The following is an 18,770-nucleotide window of genomic DNA, read 5'->3' as shown; positions in this document are numbered from 1 at the left end:
ATATTGTATTCCAATCTTCTGAGAGCGAGAGTATGTCGCAAATATCGGAGGAGGACTTAGAGACTCCGTTTGTGGAGTTCGCGGCTGCAACAGCCGCCTCTGCAGCAACAGCGGTAGCAAGAGCCGCTGAGTAAGCGTATCTTGTCTGCTCATCCTTAACCTCGGCAAGTTTCACATCTTCCACAGCCATCGGAGCAAACTCGGGCTGTCGTTTTGGTGATGGAACAGCATGAGGCAGTTCATCTTCTTGGTTAGATGTTATAGTGTCCAACTTCTTGTTCTTGCCAAACCATTTCTTCACCTTTCGTGGTTTCTGGTGAACAGATAAACATGAAACATTTGCCTATATATGTCGGTATTTAGATTCATCAAATGCATAAACATGTTGTCAATTGTAGGAACTTTGTGTATATATGCGTGTATATATATGGACATTTCTTACAAACAAACCTGATCTTGCTTTTTCCCTTTCGCTTCTGGACTTAAGGCCTTCTTCACAGCAGTGAACCAGCTCTTACCCATCTCCTAGTTTACTTTTATTTTTGGAATTTCTGCAACTGCAAAACCCAGAGAGATATCCTGATCCGAATTTTTAAAAACTGCAATAAACCCTTAATTCAAGAGTTCAATATCAGCATTTTTAGTAAGTTTCAATCTTACTAGCCAAAGATTGGATTATGTTTCTCAATATTGGTTAGGGATACCCGAAGATTATAGGGGAAAATTGATAAACACATGACTAAAGGATGACAGAACCGACATAAATGGAACAAGTGGACTCACAGATTGGACAAATCAAAGCTTGGATCTTCCTGAGAAAATAGAACAGACAAAATTTTCCAAGAACAAAAGAATCGACAAAAACCTCAGATCGGACAGAGAATCTGCAAGGAGAAAAAATCACTTTCAGAAATGAATCAAAGACACAAACAAGCAGAAGATATACACATATGTATACGCATACTGATGCACGCAACCGTACAGAGAGAGAGCTCCAAGACGAAGAAAAATCAGAAGCCAGAAACGGAAAGTAAGAAGCTTTCGCGACTTTCTCGGATCTGTAGCAAAAGCAATGAACTTTCTCACGATCCAAACAAGGGGGAAACAAAAAAAAAATCTAATGGCAAAAATCTGAGAGGAGAAGAATCAGATCTCGAAGGAGAAAGTTTCAGAGGTAATGGAACAGTGGCGTGGTGTTGCGTGAGATGAGTGTTGTCTCTCTCATTTGGGGAAAGAAGTTGGAAAAGGAGACTCTGTCCATCACGTTTGGACCAATCAGTTCTGTCATTTAAAGAACATAAACAAAATTAAAACATAAAACGTACAGTTCATAAATTATATATAATAAAGATTAAAAAAAAGTACAGGGAAAACAAATAAAGATTGCGGTAGCTGTGAAATGAACAGAAACTGGAATTCTTACAAGCCTCGTGCCCAGAGAAAAAGAAGAAACCTTTCAGAGTTTAACAACATACCCACAATTCCTTCACCCGTTTCATCTAAAACCCTACTAAATGTTGTCTTCGTTAAGACAACGCTCTGAAGACAAAATCTGCAAGCCAATATGATCCAACAGGATCGTGAGAGAGAGAGGGAGATACCCGTTTGTAAATTTCCAGAACAAAGGAGCCGAGATGGAGATCGAAGTAAGCGAAGGAGAGCTGATCTCGCCATTTTTGTTTCTGACGCTCGAACGACGAAGACACGTCGCCAAATGAACATTGTAGGGTTTTGGGTATGAATACTTGCTGTTTTCATATCCTAGAAACGACACGTAATCCACCCCCTCCGACCCAGACGATAAAAATCTGATCAGTAACTACCCCTCCGATTTAGGCGTTCTTTATTCAGTTTGTTCGCTCATATCTCCGCTCCCTTAGCCCATCTGTTAATCATAAGCTAACCACTGTGTCTCGAAGCGTCCGTTCTCTTGGGTTCTTGGGTTGCCTTTGTGGTTCTCATAACGAATTAATGGCTGCTTCAGTGTCGAATTCAGGTGATGTTAACGGAGGAGATTCCCAGATTAGCCTCGAAGAATCGGAGTCTATCAAGCATCGGGTCGACGAGATTTTACAACGAGTTGATACGGTAAAATCCGGCATAAACAATTCGTGTTGAGAACTTCCCAGAAATTGATTTCGTTTTGACAATACGCTTGAGAAGTTGAAGTTAATTCCGTATGTTTCCTTCTGGTTCCCATATTCTGATGTCAATTCAAGTTTTAGGGTTCATTCAGAATCCGTGAATTTTGGTGCTGAACGATTGGAATGTACTTGTTTCACTGTTACGGTTTGAACTCCGATGTCAATTGCTTTTGCCTTGTTGGTTAAGCTATTAATGGATCTAGTAAGTAAACGCTCTTTCTGCAAATTTCGAGCTGACCCTTCTGCTAATTCTAGTCACCCTAATGAGAGCAATTGGAGTTGCATATTGGACGAACGATGTCAGGGGTTTTCGGTTACTTCCATAAGAGGCATAGTGTGAAATACTAGGATCGTAATGTATTTTGCCTCAGCTGATTAGAAACTTATGTAGCATAATCTGTTTTGATATGGTATAGATTCAAGATGTTATAAATGTTGATGATTCTATCTGCAGCTTGAGCAGAAACTGCAAGAAGTGGAGCAGTATTACTCGAGTGTAGGTGAAACAGTAAACAAGTTAAATATGGCTAGCCCGGGCTCTGTGGTCAAAGAAAAAGGGAGATACATTCTCTACGGTAGGAAGGTGCAACAAGAGGCGACTCGTAGGGAAGCTGAAGCTGCAAAAAGAATGCAAGACCTCATGCATCGGTTTCAAACAATCTTCTCTGAGGCAAATGATCCATTCTCTCATTCCTTTTGTTTGTTCATACCAATTCTTAATTATCCGCTGAGGTTGAGTTTTTCTAGGTCCGATTGGCTGTCACGCAATCGCCACAAACATGGCGTTTACGACTTCTACTTGTCGCAGACAACTGGAAAATTGATTTGTTTTATGACAATCACCCTGCAAATTGCAACCAGTTACTTTTGAATCACAGCAAATCGCGATTGCTATCAACAACAATTTATCAACTAGTTAGTGTGAATCCAAGATAAGGTGGTTCAACTGGTAAAGGATGGAGTAAAATTCCTTCCCATTCCAAGTTTGAGTCTCGACCTAGGGAGTGGCATTCATATGGGTTTCTCCGATCTTTTGGAGATATAGTTGGTCCAACCATGAACTTTCAGATTATAAATAAAAACTAGTTAGTGTGAATCATCCACAATCGTTGACAAATGAATTTAGTGATACAACCCGTGGAGTCCTCTATGTCTTGGAGAGGAACCGAGAGTTTCCAGTTTTGAACATACTTGAGTATGAGTTTTGTGATTCAGATTGTGTTTTACTTTTCAGATAAGGCAGCACAAATGGGCATTGCCATTTAGGCATCCTGTCGATGTTGAAGGTCTTGGTCTGCATGATTATTATGAGGTGATGTTGTCTTCTCCTTCAGAGCCTTTTTTTCTTCTGAACAATACATAAAAAAACAGGACCAGACCACAAATTCAAATGCGTATCAAGATTAAAAGTTATGAGAGAAAATGGATGTGAAATGATACAATGAAATGCAGTATCATGTTTTATACCAGGAATACGTTAAAGAAATTTATATGTTTGTTTCTGACAGCGGTTTTACGTTTTCAGATTATTGACAAGCCAATGGACTTCAGTACGATCAAGAATAAGATGGAGGCGAAGGATGGTACAGGATACAAACACGTTATGCAAATATATGCTGATATGAGGCTAGTGTTTGAGAACGCCATGAAATATAACGCGGAAACAAGTGAGGTCTATTCCATGGCAAAAAGGCTGCTTGAGACGTTTGAAGGGAAATGGGCACATTTTCTTCTGGAGGTTAAAAAAGAGGTAACAATAGCAAAACTGTCTCACTTCTGCTTAAATGGAGGTTATCCGTAGATGTTTTCCGTTTTTTTTCATAGTGATGAAAATGTATTACACCCAAAATCGAAACAAGTGGAGAAGAGAATTCATGTGGTAGATCCCAATTAGGGTTGGGAGTAATGCGTCGTTGTGTGAAAATGGATTACAGGAGAAAAGACAGGAGGAGGAAAAAAAACTAGCGGAATCGGTGTTGCAGCTTGTAAACGAGGCATCGCATGCCGAAAGAAGTAGAGAAGTCAGTGACGAGGTATTTTCGTCATCTATAACAGCTCATATAGCCTGTAATGACGTGTATGCTTTATCTTGTTGCATGCTAATTGATGGAATGCTTCTGCAGATTTGCAGTGTTATTGCAGAGCTGGAGGAGCTCAGGAATAAGGTTGTCCAGAAACACAGGTTGGCTTATTTAGAATTTCCATTTCTTTTATTGTTGGATCTAACGGAGTATGGAGCTGAGAATTGATGACTGAATCTCAGAAAAATATCAATACAAGAAAAGAGGGATATCGGGTTGTTGATGCCAAAGTTATCAGCCGACAAGCTTATGAAGATGCTGGAAATTCTTCCGAACGTCCAAACGACAGCAGAAGGGGTGATGGACGTCGAGATAGACGGATTGGTAAAGATCTCTTACAGAACTAAACTGGGTTTATAGGTTCAATCTTTTCTCAGTGCTTAAAACTTCTACAAACAGGATGAACCGACCCTGTGGAGGCTGAAGTTCTTCGTGAAGGAAGCGCTGAAGGATCAGAAGGACGAGACTGGAGATCACGTAAGAAAAGATATACAGAGTGAGACGGGGGCCGATAAAAGCAGAGGAGGCATCAACAAGCGTAAGAAAAGAAATTTGTAGCTCGAATTTCGTTCGTTAGAGAAGCGGGTTTGGATTTGGATGCCAATGGATGAATTGTGAGTATCGGCCGGCACTTCCGTCCGGGAATTTGGTCTCAATACCGATTAAATACATTTCGGTTCGGTTCGATTATAAGAAAAACGAACGGTATAAAATTAAAGATACCGAATGGTTCGGTTTGGAAAATACGTTAAATATTATATAATATTTCGGTATTTTTTTTTATTTTATTTTTTAAAAATATTAAAGATTAATACTTATTAATAATATTTATTTTATGTACGATTGATGAAGTAAAGAATAGGATTTATTGAGTTTCATAATTCATAGAAATCAATTGATATTTATTAATTTATTTGTTTTCATTATATTATACCTCTGAAAATAAATTCAAACTGCATTTAACCGTTTTTGAATTGTCTCATAAAAAATCTTAACCGCCCCGAACCATTCCAATTTTAATCTTTATTTAGTACTTATTAAAACCGTATTATACTTAACTGAGACTAATACCGAACCGAATAACATAAAATACTAACTTGATATAAATTTTGTAATATCAAATAAACCGTTTTCGAATCGAACGGCTAAAATTGCAAAAGGAATCTCAAAACATCACCCTCTAATTGTGACGAATTTGGATGATAGTTCTGTATAAATAATATTAAAATCGAGGGTACTTTTGTAAAATGGTCCGAATATGGGTGGATGCTCGTTCTTTAGAGGAAAAAAATGAACCTATTCGCAAACTGTGAATATCTGTTAGTGGAATCCGAACCCCAACCCGAAATGAATTGTTCTTACCAGTTGCAAACATTATCTACAAAATTTTTAATATTGAATGCAATATACCTTTTCCTCCCTCACATGTTATTTGTACATCAATTGAATACTTAGAGACATTTATAGGAAAAAAAAATGTTGGATTAGGAAATTACTGATTATGTGCATGCATATACATTTGTATTTATATAGAAATGTTTTATGTTTCTCGTTTTGTAACAAAGACAGACATTATGACTTAGTATGACACCTCTCCTATAAATGTTAATCTGTTGGTGTCCTTATCCAACGTCTTCAAACATATTTTATTCCAACCAAATGTTTGTGTTTATTTGCGGGATAATACTAGAGTTCCGAATTTATTTGGTAAAAAAAAATAGTCTAGAATTTATTTTGAAAATTTTGGCTTGAATTATTATTATTCTAATTTCCACTCCATTTAATATATTAGAACCGAAATTACTAATTCTACAAACCACATAAGATAAAGATAAAGAATGGTTATACAAATATATGAAATTATTAAAATCTCTTAAATAAATACGTTAGTATTTTTTCTACTAAGATACATGAATTATGCAAGTGTCTTCGGTGGCAAGCCGCAAGCCCAAGAAGAGTGTAGCTTCTGATCGATCTGGTGGGTTGGGTTTAGGACAAAGCCCAAGGAAATTGGGAGATTGAACCGGAAATTAGACTCCGGTTTAGGACTTGATCAAACGGTGTGTTTTATGAAGGGATAATAACGTCTTTTCAGGAAGTCAGGCTATGTATACAGAAGCAGACTGAACCCAGCAGCGAGGGTTTCTCGGCTGTCTATTCCCGTGTCTCTCCTTCTCTCTCGCGATTCCTTCGACCGCCGTCACCGGAGAATCTTCTCTGTATCCGTTGTTCTTCGCTTTCGGTAAGAGTTATCTTTCTCTATGGCTGTTGAAGAGAAAATTTTGTCTTCAATTGATTTTTTTGGGTATATGGATAAAACGCGCCTCTCATTTGATATTTTCTTCTAGTGTACCTTTTATTTAAAAAAAAAAAAATTCTGTCCTTGTTTTCTTGGTTTTGTTTCTGCGTCACTCGCTTTAGCTGTCGGTATAGTTTCTTCAAGCAGTGCGTATGGGTCTTCCCTCGATTTTTGTTTTCGATTCTCTCTAACATCTTCCCCGTTTCTTTTTGGAAATTTCCTCTGGAACTTTTTGCTTCTGGGTTTGTGTTCCCGTTCGATTTCTTTCTTTCTGGTTTAATTTTTGTTTTTAATTTGGTATATTATGGTCTGTTTAATATTTCCGTTTTGCTTTTTGTTTATACTGCTTAGGTAATTCGTTTGATGTTGAGTTTTCATGTTATGTTTGATGTTGTCTTATTTCTCACGTTTGGCTCATACGTACGCTTATTTTGTGAAATTGATTTCCTTTTGTTTAAGTTTGTTCTGAAAAATTGGAAATTTGTGGTATAGGATCAGAAGATTATAAAGAGAGAAAAAAATGCAAGCTTGCTGTGGAGGTGCTCTGATGAATTCTGTTCAGCAACCGGGGCGGGTGCAAGGACCCGTTTTTGGCCGGAGAATATCACCCATGACCAAGTTTCCCCAGCAATTGAGGTTCAGTTCTCTGAAGCCTTGTCGTTCTTCACCCCTTCAAGGCAGCTTTGTCAGTGGAAAGCCACCGTCTTCAGCCTCCGCTCCTATTCCCCAGATGGCCGGTTGGAGAGAATTTTCTTTATTTTCATGGCGATAGTATGAAGTTATGAAGAAATTGAGGATCTGTTGTTTTGATGTGTTTTTTGTTTTGATTGTGCTTTAAGGAAATGAAATTCCTTTTGTGGACTATTCGCTTAGTGAAGCCGATCCAGAGGTCAGAGAGATCATCTCGAAGGAGAAAGAGAGGCAATTCAGGAGTCTCGAACTTATAGCCTCGGAGAATTTCACGTCGCGAGCAGTTATGGAGGCTGTTGGATCATGCCTTACTAACAAGTATTCTGAAGGGTTGCCCGGTAAAAGGTAATAACAGTTGGCTTCTTCCAATTCCAAGTGGTGCCAAAAAACAAATTGAAACGTTTTTGCTTCTTGGTATTTCATGTTTGTTATATTTTGTTACTTTTTTGTTCACATCACAGATACTATGGTGGCAATGAGTATATCGATGAGTTGGAGACACTTTGCCAGAAGAGAGCTTTAGCAGCATTTCACTTAGATGCTACAAAGTGGGGAGTCAATGTTCAGCCATTGTCTGGTTCTCCTGCTAACTTTGAGGTCTACACTGCCATTCTTAACCCACATGATCGAATCATGGTAAGACCCTTTTTCTCGGTTCAATCCAATCTTTGCGTGTTTGGTTACCTAATAGCTTGTTTGATGCATTTAGGGTTTGGATTTACCTCATGGCGGTCATCTATCTCATGGGTTCATGACTGCGAAAAGACGGGTTTCTGGCACTTCCATATACTTTGAGTCTATGCCTTATCGACTTGATGAATCCACTGGTAAAGCATCTTTTTGTTTACATATATGCGCTTTCTTGTATTGATACATATTATCAACTTGGGAAGAAATTTTTATGTGGGATGGTTTCTTCTTCTCGCAATATTTGAACAGGTCTTGTGGATTATGACATGCTAGAGAAAACTGCCACCCTCTTCCGGCCAAAACTCATAATTGCAGGAGCTAGTGCTTATCCAAGAGATTTTGACTATGCTCGAATGAGGAAGGTAGAAATAATCAAACCCTCCAAAACGTATATTCAAAGTTTCAGGCTCATCATTACAATCTAAGTGTGACCTTTCCTGAAAATTCTTCGACTATTTTAAGATAGCGGATTCGGTTGGTGCTTTTCTGATGATGGATATGGCTCACATCAGCGGACTTGTGGCTGCTTCTGTCGTTGCTGATCCCTTTGAGTTCTGTGATATCGTTACAACCACTACTCACAAGGTACGTTATAGAGAATCATCCAAAATATTTTCCGTTTAAAAAAAACTGATTTACATCCGAAATATATTCCCTTATGGCACCATAGGTTTGAGAAACTAATTTTGCTTTGTTAATGATATTTGTGGAGTTGCTTGAACCATCCATGATGCTGCTATTTTAACGTTCAACCTGTGGTGCTATAATTTTTCCATTATTCCATTTTACAAGATTGTAACTTTTTAATGATATCGTCTGCCCAGTCTCTGAGAGGTCCCAGAGGTGGCATGATCTTCTTCAAGAAAGATCAAGTTAATGGTGTTGATCTTGAATCTGCCATAAACAATGCTGTCTTCCCCGGTTTGCAGGTTTACTACTCACTTTCTTATCTGTATATTTCAATTATACAAACTGCTCTTGTTTCCGTATAGTATTTCCTTTAAAAAATATGTTTTCAATGCATTTTCAGGGTGGGCCACATAACCACACAATCGGTGGTTTAACTGTTTGTTTGAAACACGCACAATCGCCGGAATTCAAAACTTACCAGAAAAGGGTATTGATCTCTCTCTGTAAAATGATATTCTGCCACAGTAAAATTTGAAACCATTAATCATATATATCTAATCATGGTTAATGTATTTGTTTAGGTTGTGGCAAACTGTAAGGCACTGGCAAATCGTTTGGTCGAACTTGGGTTTAAACTTGTCTCGGGTGGGACTGACAACCACCTGGTTCTTGTCGATCTTAGACCGATGGTAAGTCCGACATCTTCATTTTCACTGTAAATTCTATTGGTCCAAGGCGAATTTACAGAAAGGGAGATTGAATTTCATTGTAGATAATAATCTGAATGGAATTAGAAAGATGGAACTTCCAAATATCTAAGCTTTTTTGAGATAGAGAATATGTACGATGTTGTGATAGGTAACTGTGTTTTATGGTCGTGGATAGGGTATCGATGGTGCTCGGGTTGAAAAAATCCTCGACATGGCTTCCATCACTCTCAACAAGAACTCGGTTCCTGGTGAGTCTCGGCCTCTACTCATTTTAGTTTCCTCTAAAATTTGCAAAATGTTGCACAACCCTTTGCAAAAACCAATCCTTTGACCTATTAAATCCAATATTTGATGAAAAGAAAGTAGAGGAACTGCATTTGTCTATCTGCAAATCTACAACTGCAATCACTTACTGTTTAGTTCAATCACTCTGTTAGGTTAGAACGGTGAATATGCAAGTCTTATGTAATTGGGTGTTTTTAAGTGCTCTTCGATAATTTTGTTCTGTTCTTCGATGCACTGAAATTCCCAAACCCGTGATTTGAACCCAACACTCGAGTGTCGACAGGTGAGCAAACACCACCAAACCACTCGGCCAGCCAGCCGGTTTTTGAAGTGCTGTTGCCTTCCCAAAAGCTTGGAACTTGATCTTCAGTTGTAGTTAACTACTTTAACCTCAATGTTTTTTTTTCTTGGAAAAAATATTCGGGCAGGCGACAAGAGTGCATTGGTTCCCGGGGGAATAAGAATTGGAGCACCCGCTATGACGACCAGAGGGTTCTCGGAGAACGAGTTTTTGGCCACCGCGGAGTTCATCAAGGAAGGCGTCCAGATAGCCATCGAAGCGAAGAGGGCTGCCTCCGGCTCGAAGCTTCAAGATTTCATGAACTTCGTGACTTGCTCCGATTTCCCATTGAAAGACAGAGTTCAGAGTCTCAAGGAGAGAGTGGAATCTCTCACAACCAGGTTCCCCATTCCCGGCGTCTAATAAGTTTTCTGAGTTTCTTTTTTTTTTGCCACCAAATTGCAAAAAAAGAAAAACATCAGTTTTTGAGTTATTGCACCCAAAACCAAAGAGTATATGAACACAGTAGCTAGTTAAGATTCCCTTCTTTTCTTTTTACAAGAAATAATGTGGATGGCGACAAATTTATTATAACAATAAATTATAATGTTGCAAAATCAAAACATTTAACAGATTTTTGTATTATTTTGTGTAACAAATATGTAGGTTATAAAAATTAAAATTTTTCTTATATAATGTAGGTAAAATCTCATATAACCTAAGGTTGTTTCCGAACTCGGAAACGTTGGTCAAAGAATGTCCGAAAATTCATGGGTTTACAATGTTTTCGATTTTTGGTTGAGGTTTGTTTATTTTGATTCAACAAAAATATATGGAACTTTCTTTGTCCAATCTGATTTTGGTTTTCGTTAAAAAAAAATGTGTTCAACTAAACAAATTTGTATTCCATTTATATTCTATTTAACAAATTCGGTGACGAAATTGAGATTTAGATGGATTTATTTGCAAGAAAGGAAGTATTGGGTCAAAACATGAAAAAGATAATAGTTTGAGGACTTAACTACAAAATATTAAAGAGCAGAAATGAAGAGTAGGGGTCAACAAGCTCTCTTTCCTTCCGTCACGACCAACCATGAGCGGGGACCTTCCTCCTTACCCTCCTATCGATCCCACAAATTACGATCTCGTCGTCGTCGGCACTGGCCTCCCGGAATCTGTCATCTCCGCCGCCGCTTCCTCCGCCGGGAAATCTGTCCTCCACTTGGACCCCAACCCCTTCTACGGCTCTCACTACGCTTCCCTCCCTCTCTCCGATCTGTCTTCTTTCCTGCAATCCCACTCAATATGTCCACCGCCGTCTCCGCCGTCAGACAAACCTCAGGATTTCCTCGCTGTGGATCTCACGACCCGTCCATTGTATTCGGGCGTCGAGATCAACGACTTCGCCCCACAGATCCTCGAAGAACACTCGAGGAAGTTCAACATCGATGTGTGTGGACCAAGGGTTCTGTTCTGCGCCGATAAATCAATTGATTTGATGCTAAAATCAGGATCCAACCATTACGTGGAGTTCAAGAGCATCCATGCCAGCTTTGTCGGGGACAAGAGCGGTGAGTTGCAGAGCGTTCCCGATTCGAGGGCTGCCATATTCAAGGACAAGAGCATGACATTGATCGAGAAGAATCAACTCATGAAGTTCTTCAAACTCGTTCAAGAGCATTTGGGTTCGGCTTCTGAGAGCGAGAGTATGTCGCAAATATCGGAGGAGGACTTAGAGACTCCGTTTGTGGAGTTCCTGGAGAAGATGCGATTGCCTCCCAAGATTAAATCGTAAGGTCTCCTTATCTTTGGTCGTAGTTCTTTGCAGATGTGACTCTATCCATGTCGTTTTACTGCGAGTATCGATTTCAATCTGGTAACAGCATCTTGGTTTTCTCTTCTCCGCCTTGCACAGGATCGTCTTGTACGCCATTGCACTGCTAGATTATGATCAAGACAATTCTGAAACTTGTAGGAATTTACTCAAGACAAGAGACGGTATAGATCGCTTGGCTGTATATAGTTCATCTGTTGGCAGGTCAAATTTTGCTGCCTTCCTTCAGCTACGGTGGCTTTGTTTTATTGGGTTTATCTTCTTCGTTTTTGCCATGCTTGTTATAATCAGTCATATGCTACTTTTGTAGTTTAGATTTTCTAACGCACTTGGGGCATTGATATATCCTATTTACGGTCAAGGAGAACTTCCACAAGCCTTCTGTCGCCGTGCTGCCGTTAAAGGATGCCTTTATGTACGTTTGAATGATGTGATGGTCATAGACATTTTGGTTCATGAATGGTATATGATGTTGCAACTGCCATGGGCTTCTGTGATAACTTATCTCGTTGTCTGTATTTGAATGCAGGTTCTCCGAATGCCGGTTACTGCTCTGCTTCTAGACAAGGCAAGTGATACCCATAGATTTTGAAAACTTCTCTTGTCAAACAATGGTTACTTGATCGTTTTAATTGTTTATAGGATACCAACGAGTACAAAGGGATTAGATTAGCTTCTGGTCAAGACTTATTCAGCAAGAAATTGATTTTGGACCCGTCCATTGCCCTGGCATTGCCATCAATGTCATCATTGTCCAATCAGCTGAGGGACACTATTCATGTTCTTGCCCCAAAAGGCGACAGCATCGGGAAGGTTGCAAGAGGGATATGCATCATTAGAGGATCTGTGAAAGCTGATATATCGAATCTCCTTGTTGTATATCCGCCTTCAAGTAAGATTTGGTATTTTTTTTGCACTCCTGTAGTTACACATCCTCATGTATAGAATAACTATGTTTTTTGAAGTTGTGCTCATTCTTTTTTCATTGTTTTTGGTGGTTGTTGATATATCTGCAAAAGGGGATGCTCATTTTTTTTTTATGTTTCTTTCTTAGCTTTATTTCCCGAGCAGGTGACTGCAATTCGTGTTCTGCAAATCGGTTGCAGTTTAGCTGTTTGCCCCGAGGGCATGTAAGTTTGAGCCTTTACGGAAGATCCTACCAATCTCCTTACATTGTCCTTTTGTTTCTTTTCACTTGCATGCTTATTTGGTTCCAGCAACATATATCCAAATTTTCAGGCTTTAATCTTGTCCCGTTAGACACAATATTAGGGGACTTGAGTTTACAATATTTGATTTGCTGCAGGCATGTTTTGTATCTGTCAACTTTGTGTGAAGACACTGATAAAGGGAAGGAAATGGTGAAAGCTGCTATGAATGTTCTCGTCACGTTACCTGTTCTTCCGGGTATTCTTGAAAGCGATTCTGAGGCTCTGAATGACATTTCCGTAAGAAAACCCACTGCACTCTGGAGAGCACTGTACGCGCAGGAGCTGATCAAGGTTCGTTTCATTATTCATGGAGAAATTCTCAGACTTTTCTGCCACAGAGGATTTCACTTTCGATGCATTGATGTCTGCAACTTGATGCCAAATCTTTTCTTAAAACAGATTTTTAAATGTTTCAGGGTGAGATTGGTGTTATTAGTTCTTTGTCAATGCCAGATGGGAATCTGAACTTCAGCGAAACGGTGGAATCGGCCGTGAAGGTAAAAAGATTCATCACACTCTTTCTCCTTTTAATAGCTTTGCGAAGCAAAGTACAAAAATTCGATTTGCCACACTGAAATTAAGAACACAGTGTGTGGTTGGGCAAAAGAAGTTCCGATTTTCGGTTCAGTTAGGTTTCTATAACCGGAACTTTTTTTTAAACCAATCTGAAACCAAAACTTAAACCGAAATGAATGAAACTGACCCAAAAATGAATTTGGCAGATGTATGAGCAACTCTTTGGGAGTGAAGAACTGTTTCAAGAGATTGTCTCTGAGGAGACAGTGGATGCTGAAGCTGAAGCTGAAGCTGATTGAGCAAACTTCGTTTTTCAATCCCTACAATGTTTTGTGTTATTATGAAATGATAGACGAAGAAAAAGCAAACAAACATAAGATATTAGAGAGAGTTCTAAAGGATATTATACATTGTACAAAAAGTTGTGGATACTGTCTTTGTTGGTTTATTCCAATCGTTATCTTCTATTGTGGTAAATTAATTCTGTTAGCTTCTATATTTCATAATTAGAATATATTGTATTCCAATCGTTATCTTGTTTTATTTGAAATGAATTAATCCTACGGCGATGTTTGTTTTTTTTTTTCAAACACAAATATATATGGGAACAGACAGAGTATCCGGAAATTCCAATAGAAAAGTTCATATAAATTAGCAGATTTGTTATAAATTTTCAGATTAATACACAAAATTTTAAAATTTCTAAAAAACACACAATTTTTTCTTTTTATTTGACTTCGTGAATTTCACGAAAACCGCTAAAGAAAATCCATAAATTTTATACGAACTGAAAAAAATACACATGGTACGCTCATATTTGATATCTGAAGTTTCGGATAGTCTAAAGAATTGGATGAAAATAACATTACCGAAAAAGAAATCATCTAAAAAATCTATAGAAACAAATCCTTCGTGTAAAGCAAAAAAAAAAAAAAAAAAAAAAAAGCAATGAATACAAATTAGGGGTGAGCGTTTCGGGTTTCGGTTCGGTATTCAAGCGGTTCGGTTCGGGAACGGTATTTTCGGTTTTATAAAAAGTGTACCAAACTAGAACCGAATGTTAAACGGTTCGGTTCGGTTCGGTTTTAGTATCGATTCGGTTCGGAACAGTATCATTATATGAATACCAAATAAATACCGAACTATAATATTTACACATATATTAGTGGAATATTCGAATTTTGGTTCGGTATTCATACGGTTCGGTTCGGTATTCCTACGGTTCGGTTCGGGAACGGTTCATTCGGTTCCATAAAAAGTGTACCAAATTAGAACCAAACGTTATTCGGTTCGGTTCGATATGGTTCGGTTTCGGGACGGATCGGGTCGGTACTAAATTCCCGAACCGAAGTGCTCACCCCTAATACAAATAACATGCGCAAGTAACATAAACCCCAAACCAAAAGAAAACAGAACAAGAGAATGAGCTCTTGCAGGTCTTGAATGGATCTTATGGATTCACATATCCACAGGCCCGAAGGGATTCCACTTGCTTTGTTCATCGGAAGGCATAGGGTCCCCAAAAAAGCTAATCTTTGGTCTCCTCTGATCTTTCCCAAGTGGGAAATTCCGAAACGAATCCGAGTTCTTGAAGAATATGTAACATGCAACGGCTGACACCAAGGACAGTCCCAATAGCAGCACATAAATCTGCCAGTCTGCATATACATACAATACATATATGTATGTATGTATGTATGTATGTATGTATGTATGAAACTGTAAGATGACCCGACATTCTGGGAGAGAGAGAGACCGACCTTTCCAATCGGATGGTACAGCGAGTTTGGTCACCATCTCTCCCCACTGGACTGAACTTGTCAGCAAAACCCTAAGAACCATTCACCAGACATTATTACACAGAGTAGAAAACAATGCTTTTTTTTTCATCTGCTGAAGGTTGTTTTCCTTTCATAAGGGCAGAACTCTAAAGAAGCAATGGAATGACCAAGATGCAAGCTCTTGCTATGACGGTAGATTTCCATAGTCTTGATTTCCGCGACTGAGACATCTCCATCTTTGCTACCCCTGCAATTATGGGCAAAATTTGAAGTTAAACTCATCCAGTAAAAGCAAAACGCAATTCACGGTTATGTCGATGCGCGATTGTGAACAATTTCGATTACGTTTTCTGGCGATTGTGCACGATTGACATTGACCGGTTGATGAACTAGTTGTTGTGGCTGATTGATAAATGCTGAGATTTCGATTTGAGGTAAAATTACAAAAAAGTAGTAGTAGTAATTATTTTAATTCTTTTTACAATTATTTGATAAAGCCTAGTTACCTATAAAATAATTAATACAAATTTTTAACATAAAAATTTCATCAATTTCAATTTTTTGAATAAAAAATAGGGATATTTGTTGCGATTGCGAACGATTTCGATTCAACCAACAAGTTTTTCAATCGCCAGCAATAGCCAAAAGCCGCGATTCCGCGATTGTAGGCGATTACGTGATAAGTTGACAACTAGTCAGGTCCTAAGCCGAAGGAGCACTCACAGAGCAATATATTTTCCGTCGAGGCTCACTGCCATCGCGGAAGCAGCCTTCCTTATCAGCTTCTTGTACCCGATTTTCTTCCATGTACAAATGTCATATACATTCACCACAGGCGTCTCACCTGCTCCGGCACTTTCATATGTCAACACAACAGAAAATCAGCTTGTGTTTTGTAATAGTTTAATCAAGACAGGGAAGAAGATAGCATACCTTTCTGGGCAGCACAAAACAAGAATGGCTTCGTTCCATCTTTAGAGAAGCGGCATAATTCAATGTTTTCATCCTACAATGATAATATTCATATAGGATAAAGATATCAGTAAATAGCAAAGGCAAATATTTGAAAGTTTCACAGATATTCAGATGGAAATGTAGAGAGAAGGGCTTAATTCCTGCAAGCTTCTACAATTTATTCACATCTACACTCAGGGAAACACAAAAACACAAATCAAACAAATGCCAGAGAATGAATTTCTCAGAAATTTTAAAAGAAGCTAGCTCATCTTGAATGCAGATTTCATAGGGTAGGATTGTTCTTGAAATAGAGAGATACTGATGCAGACTGGACTATTGCTTCATCACATACCGGATTTCGTGCTAGAGTTGCCACAGGAAAACCATCGTCTGCTTTCCATATTCTCGCCGAACCATCAGTTGGTGTTGTGGCCAAGAACTCCGAGTCGAGGCTACAAAAGAGATTGCATGTATCAGATTCGCACGTTCTGTACCAGATTTGGCGAGCCAATGGCAAATATTCCCCATCCAACCACAAGTGCTTCCGCATAATTTTCCTTTTCTTGTGTTCCTTTTTATTTTGAGAACAGAAATAAGAGAGCAAAACAGTATTGATCATCCTTTGATGTGGTTTCAATACTTTAACAGGAGCATCTATTTATTGACAAGCATTACTTTTAATCATGTGTGAAACTATGGGGACGAAGGAATTCTGTCCTTACCTAAAATCCATATCCTTGAAGGATTTGTGCGCCTTTGGCTCGTCCAAAATTAAACGTAGGCTTGGCCACTCGAGAATTCTTAGACATCCATCCTACAGTTAATATTACAGTTAGATATAACAGAAAATATCATTGCACCATACGGCTAAACAAGACAATAGAAAAGAAACTCTCGGAAAAGTAGAGACGTTTCAGTTCCTCTTACCTCTCCCCCGGCCGCAAGTTTGCATCTGTCAAAGCTGAAGACCAAACACTTCTGTGGCCCGACATCTTCAAGAGGAAGGAAATTTTGGTATGTTTCTCCTCTACAAACCTCAAACAACCTGAACATCAACCATATTCCATCAACAATTTTGTCTGCCTGAACTAAAGTAGATAATATTCTCATGATAGTTGCACACGTATGTTGATATGGCTTCTACAAGGTATAGATAAAATCTACAAATTTGCTTTGGCAAGGCCATCTTACAGTGTTATTATGGACATTGCGCCAAAATATGGAAATAAGAAGGCAAATCAAACTTTTTCTACAGAGAAACAAACATTTAATTGAAAAAAAAACTAAGATCAGCATATAAGTTTGAAGTTTCATCGTACTTGCAACCCCCTTCTGAAGTCGAGCAAACAAAATTATCTCCACAAGGGTGGACTGCAATTGCTATGGGATCACCGTCACTCTCTTCAAGTGTACGTGTAACCTTCATTCAATTAAGGGGGGGAAAAAGTGGTTTTATGTTTTCATTAATCGGCCAAAATAATGACAACTACATGTAAGAGAAGAAAGAATCCATCAATGCCATACAGAAGATGGGAGGAAAGCAAAAACCAAGGTTTCTAAACACCCAAACTAGGTGGCAAAGACCAGAGTCACAGACAGGAGATGAAAACCCTCGTTTCTTCCTATGTTTCAGTTACCAACGAAAAGTGACCAGAGGCTCTAAACTCGAGGCACAAAAATCTACAAAGATTGAGAAATCCAGGAACAGAAGCCAAAAACCCAATTGAAAGAAACAGCATAATAACCTCAGTTCCTGTTCCCCACAAACAAACAAAAAAAAAACCCTCCAAAAACATGGAAATTGATAAGCTGAAAATCCAAATTCGGAAGCAAACCCCACCGAATCCAGATGTTAATACACATACCAGAGGAGAGGAGGGGAGAGATGAAGTCGTGGGATCGAAGGAGAAGATCTCAACGGCACCAGCAGAAGAAGAAGTAGACGAGCCACGGCCTTTCGCGGCTCTGCCCAGTGCCCAGAACGACCCAATTCGCTTTCTCGGGTCGACGGATCCATGACCCGCATGTTACGTGCCCGATTCGGACTGACCCATCTCCAACCTCCGTTGATTTTGTTCTTCAACACTTAGCAAGACGTGTAAATATCCGGTTTTATTTTAAGAGAAAAGGCTCGGGCGTCACGTTGTTGTATTGGACATACAAGTTTGTAAATTTATATTAATAATCCAAATTTAAATTTTGGTCCTATATATGGTCAAACCTTTTATGCAAAAGGTCAACGTCTATCTGATGAATTCGAACCACGGTAAATGGTGAATACGAACAATCTTGAATTTGAAAAATGATCTCTAGACATGATAGTGTTAGAATCGGTTGAAGATTTGTATATATATTGAAAATCGGATAACTCAATTGATATGAATATATCAAATCCCATTCTCAATTCATATTCAAATTTCTATTTAGGAGAAATATTCACGTATAAATACGATATTTATGATAATAGTTATATGTATAATGACATTATATATTGGATGATAAATCATTTTAAAACAAGTTGATATATAACATTAGTAGTAAGAATACGAAACCTATATTTGTAGGCTCTAACCCTTAATATTTTCGGGCTTCCGGATTCATATACATCCCTAGTATTCATTAAGTCTAATATTCATAAGTCGAAGTATCTGCGTATTTTCGG

General features: G+C 38.6%; 5 protein-coding genes across 9 annotated transcripts in view; 3 read left to right on the top strand and 2 right to left on the bottom strand.

Annotated features, from left to right (window-relative positions):
* LOC104823503 (protein IQ-DOMAIN 1) overlaps window positions 1-1,694 on the bottom strand; it is a 3,701-nt gene extending 2,007 nt beyond the window's left edge. The window contains exons 1-5 of one of the 2 annotated variants that reach the window (XM_010555098.1): window positions 1,602-1,694; window positions 983-1,281; window positions 784-884; window positions 451-557; window positions 85-313 (exon numbers count right to left, since the gene is read on the bottom strand). In XM_010555098.1, the coding sequence (XP_010553400.1) occupies window positions 85-313; window positions 451-522 (301 nt within the window). In that variant the 5' untranslated portion in view covers window positions 523-557; window positions 784-884; window positions 983-1,281; window positions 1,602-1,694. The other variant, XM_010555099.1, reaches the window with a different exon arrangement.
* LOC104823504 (transcription factor GTE6-like) lies at window positions 1,631-5,006 on the top strand. Of its 3 annotated transcripts, none has more exons than XM_010555102.2 (9): window positions 1,631-1,723; window positions 1,985-2,088; window positions 2,599-2,814; window positions 3,379-3,456; window positions 3,670-3,894; window positions 4,079-4,177; window positions 4,268-4,326; window positions 4,408-4,549; window positions 4,625-5,006. In XM_010555102.2, exons 3-9 carry the CDS (start codon window positions 2,668-2,670, stop codon window positions 4,781-4,783), a joined length of 909 nt encoding a protein of 302 aa, XP_010553404.1. In that variant the 5' UTR covers window positions 1,631-1,723; window positions 1,985-2,088; window positions 2,599-2,667; the 3' UTR covers window positions 4,784-5,006. The 3 variants fall into 3 exon arrangements, with proteins under 3 accessions (XP_010553404.1, XP_010553403.1, XP_010553402.1); XM_010555101.2 differs by having other exon boundaries at window positions 1,643-1,735; XM_010555100.2 differs by lacking the exon at window positions 1,631-1,723 and having other exon boundaries at window positions 1,750-2,088.
* Window positions 5,007-6,353: 1,347 nt separating this feature from the next.
* On the top strand, window positions 6,354-10,441 carry LOC104823505 (serine hydroxymethyltransferase 3, chloroplastic). 2 transcript variants are annotated; one of them, XM_010555103.2, is made up of 12 exons: window positions 6,354-6,467; window positions 7,017-7,261; window positions 7,364-7,559; window positions 7,676-7,850; window positions 7,924-8,041; window positions 8,154-8,266; window positions 8,367-8,489; window positions 8,729-8,833; window positions 8,935-9,021; window positions 9,116-9,223; window positions 9,420-9,492; window positions 9,958-10,441. In XM_010555103.2, exons 2-12 carry the CDS (start codon window positions 7,045-7,047, stop codon window positions 10,230-10,232), a joined length of 1,590 nt encoding a protein of 529 aa, XP_010553405.1. In that variant the 5' UTR covers window positions 6,354-6,467; window positions 7,017-7,044; the 3' UTR covers window positions 10,233-10,441. The 2 variants fall into 2 exon arrangements, with proteins under 2 accessions (XP_010553405.1, XP_010553406.1); XM_010555104.2 differs by lacking the exon at window positions 6,354-6,467 and adding an exon at window positions 6,748-6,766.
* Window positions 10,442-10,861: 420 nt separating this feature from the next.
* Window positions 10,862-13,859, top strand: LOC104823506 (rab escort protein 1). Its single transcript, XM_010555105.2, has 9 exons — window positions 10,862-11,600; window positions 11,725-11,847; window positions 11,959-12,058; window positions 12,173-12,211; window positions 12,286-12,535; window positions 12,698-12,773; window positions 12,950-13,145; window positions 13,271-13,351; window positions 13,577-13,859. The coding sequence occupies exons 1-9, from the start codon at window positions 10,903-10,905 to the stop codon at window positions 13,667-13,669; spliced, it is 1,656 nt and encodes a 551-aa protein (XP_010553407.1). The 5' UTR covers window positions 10,862-10,902; the 3' UTR covers window positions 13,670-13,859.
* Window positions 13,860-14,638: 779 nt separating this feature from the next.
* On the bottom strand, window positions 14,639-18,728 carry LOC104824538 (SEC12-like protein 1). Its single transcript, XM_019203647.1, is given in 12 exon segments — window positions 14,639-15,028; window positions 15,131-15,203; window positions 15,281-15,398; window positions 15,875-15,995; window positions 16,085-16,157; window positions 16,461-16,560; window positions 16,831-16,922; window positions 17,036-17,153; window positions 17,428-17,528; window positions 17,974-18,087; window positions 18,089-18,169; window positions 18,681-18,728. Coding segments are annotated over 12 exon segments (1,239 nt in total). The 3' UTR covers window positions 14,639-14,828.
* Between the last annotated feature and the right edge of the window lie 42 nt (window positions 18,729-18,770).

Source organism: Tarenaya hassleriana, unplaced genomic scaffold, assembly GCF_000463585.1.
Source record: "Tarenaya hassleriana unplaced genomic scaffold, ASM46358v1 Cleome4, whole genome shotgun sequence".
Lineage (NCBI taxonomy): Eukaryota > Viridiplantae > Streptophyta > Magnoliopsida > Brassicales > Cleomaceae > Tarenaya > Tarenaya hassleriana.
The sequence above is the reverse complement of the archived record's forward strand: the minus strand, read 5'-3'. Positions and strand labels throughout refer to the sequence as shown.

What these genes read in the sequence shown, in the direction of transcription:
- LOC104823504 (XM_010555100.2), top strand. Translation starts at nt 1,972, where the DNA reads ATGGCTGCTTCAGTGTCGAATTCAGGTGATGTTAACGGAGGAGATTCC. An exon ending in AAGGTTGTCCAGAAACACAG is followed by an intron (nt 4,327 to 4,407) that starts GTTGGCTTATTT and finishes ACTGAATCTCAG; the next exon opens with AAAAATATCAATACAAGAAA. An exon ending in ACGTCGAGATAGACGGATTG is followed by an intron (nt 4,550 to 4,624) that starts GTAAAGATCTCT and finishes TTCTACAAACAG; the next exon opens with GATGAACCGACCCTGTGGAG.
- LOC104823506 (XM_010555105.2), top strand. Translation starts at nt 10,903, where the DNA reads ATGAGCGGGGACCTTCCTCCTTACCCTCCTATCGATCCCACAAATTAC. An exon ending in TATAGTTCATCTGTTGGCAG is followed by an intron (nt 11,848 to 11,958) that starts GTCAAATTTTGC and finishes TTTGTAGTTTAG; the next exon opens with ATTTTCTAACGCACTTGGGG. An exon ending in ACGCGCAGGAGCTGATCAAG is followed by an intron (nt 13,146 to 13,270) that starts GTTCGTTTCATT and finishes TAAATGTTTCAG; the next exon opens with GGTGAGATTGGTGTTATTAG.
- LOC104823505 (XM_010555103.2), top strand. Translation starts at nt 7,045, where the DNA reads ATGCAAGCTTGCTGTGGAGGTGCTCTGATGAATTCTGTTCAGCAACCG. An exon ending in TCGACTTGATGAATCCACTG is followed by an intron (nt 8,042 to 8,153) that starts GTAAAGCATCTT and finishes ATATTTGAACAG; the next exon opens with GTCTTGTGGATTATGACATG. An exon ending in CAACAAGAACTCGGTTCCTG is followed by an intron (nt 9,493 to 9,957) that starts GTGAGTCTCGGC and finishes ATATTCGGGCAG; the next exon opens with GCGACAAGAGTGCATTGGTT.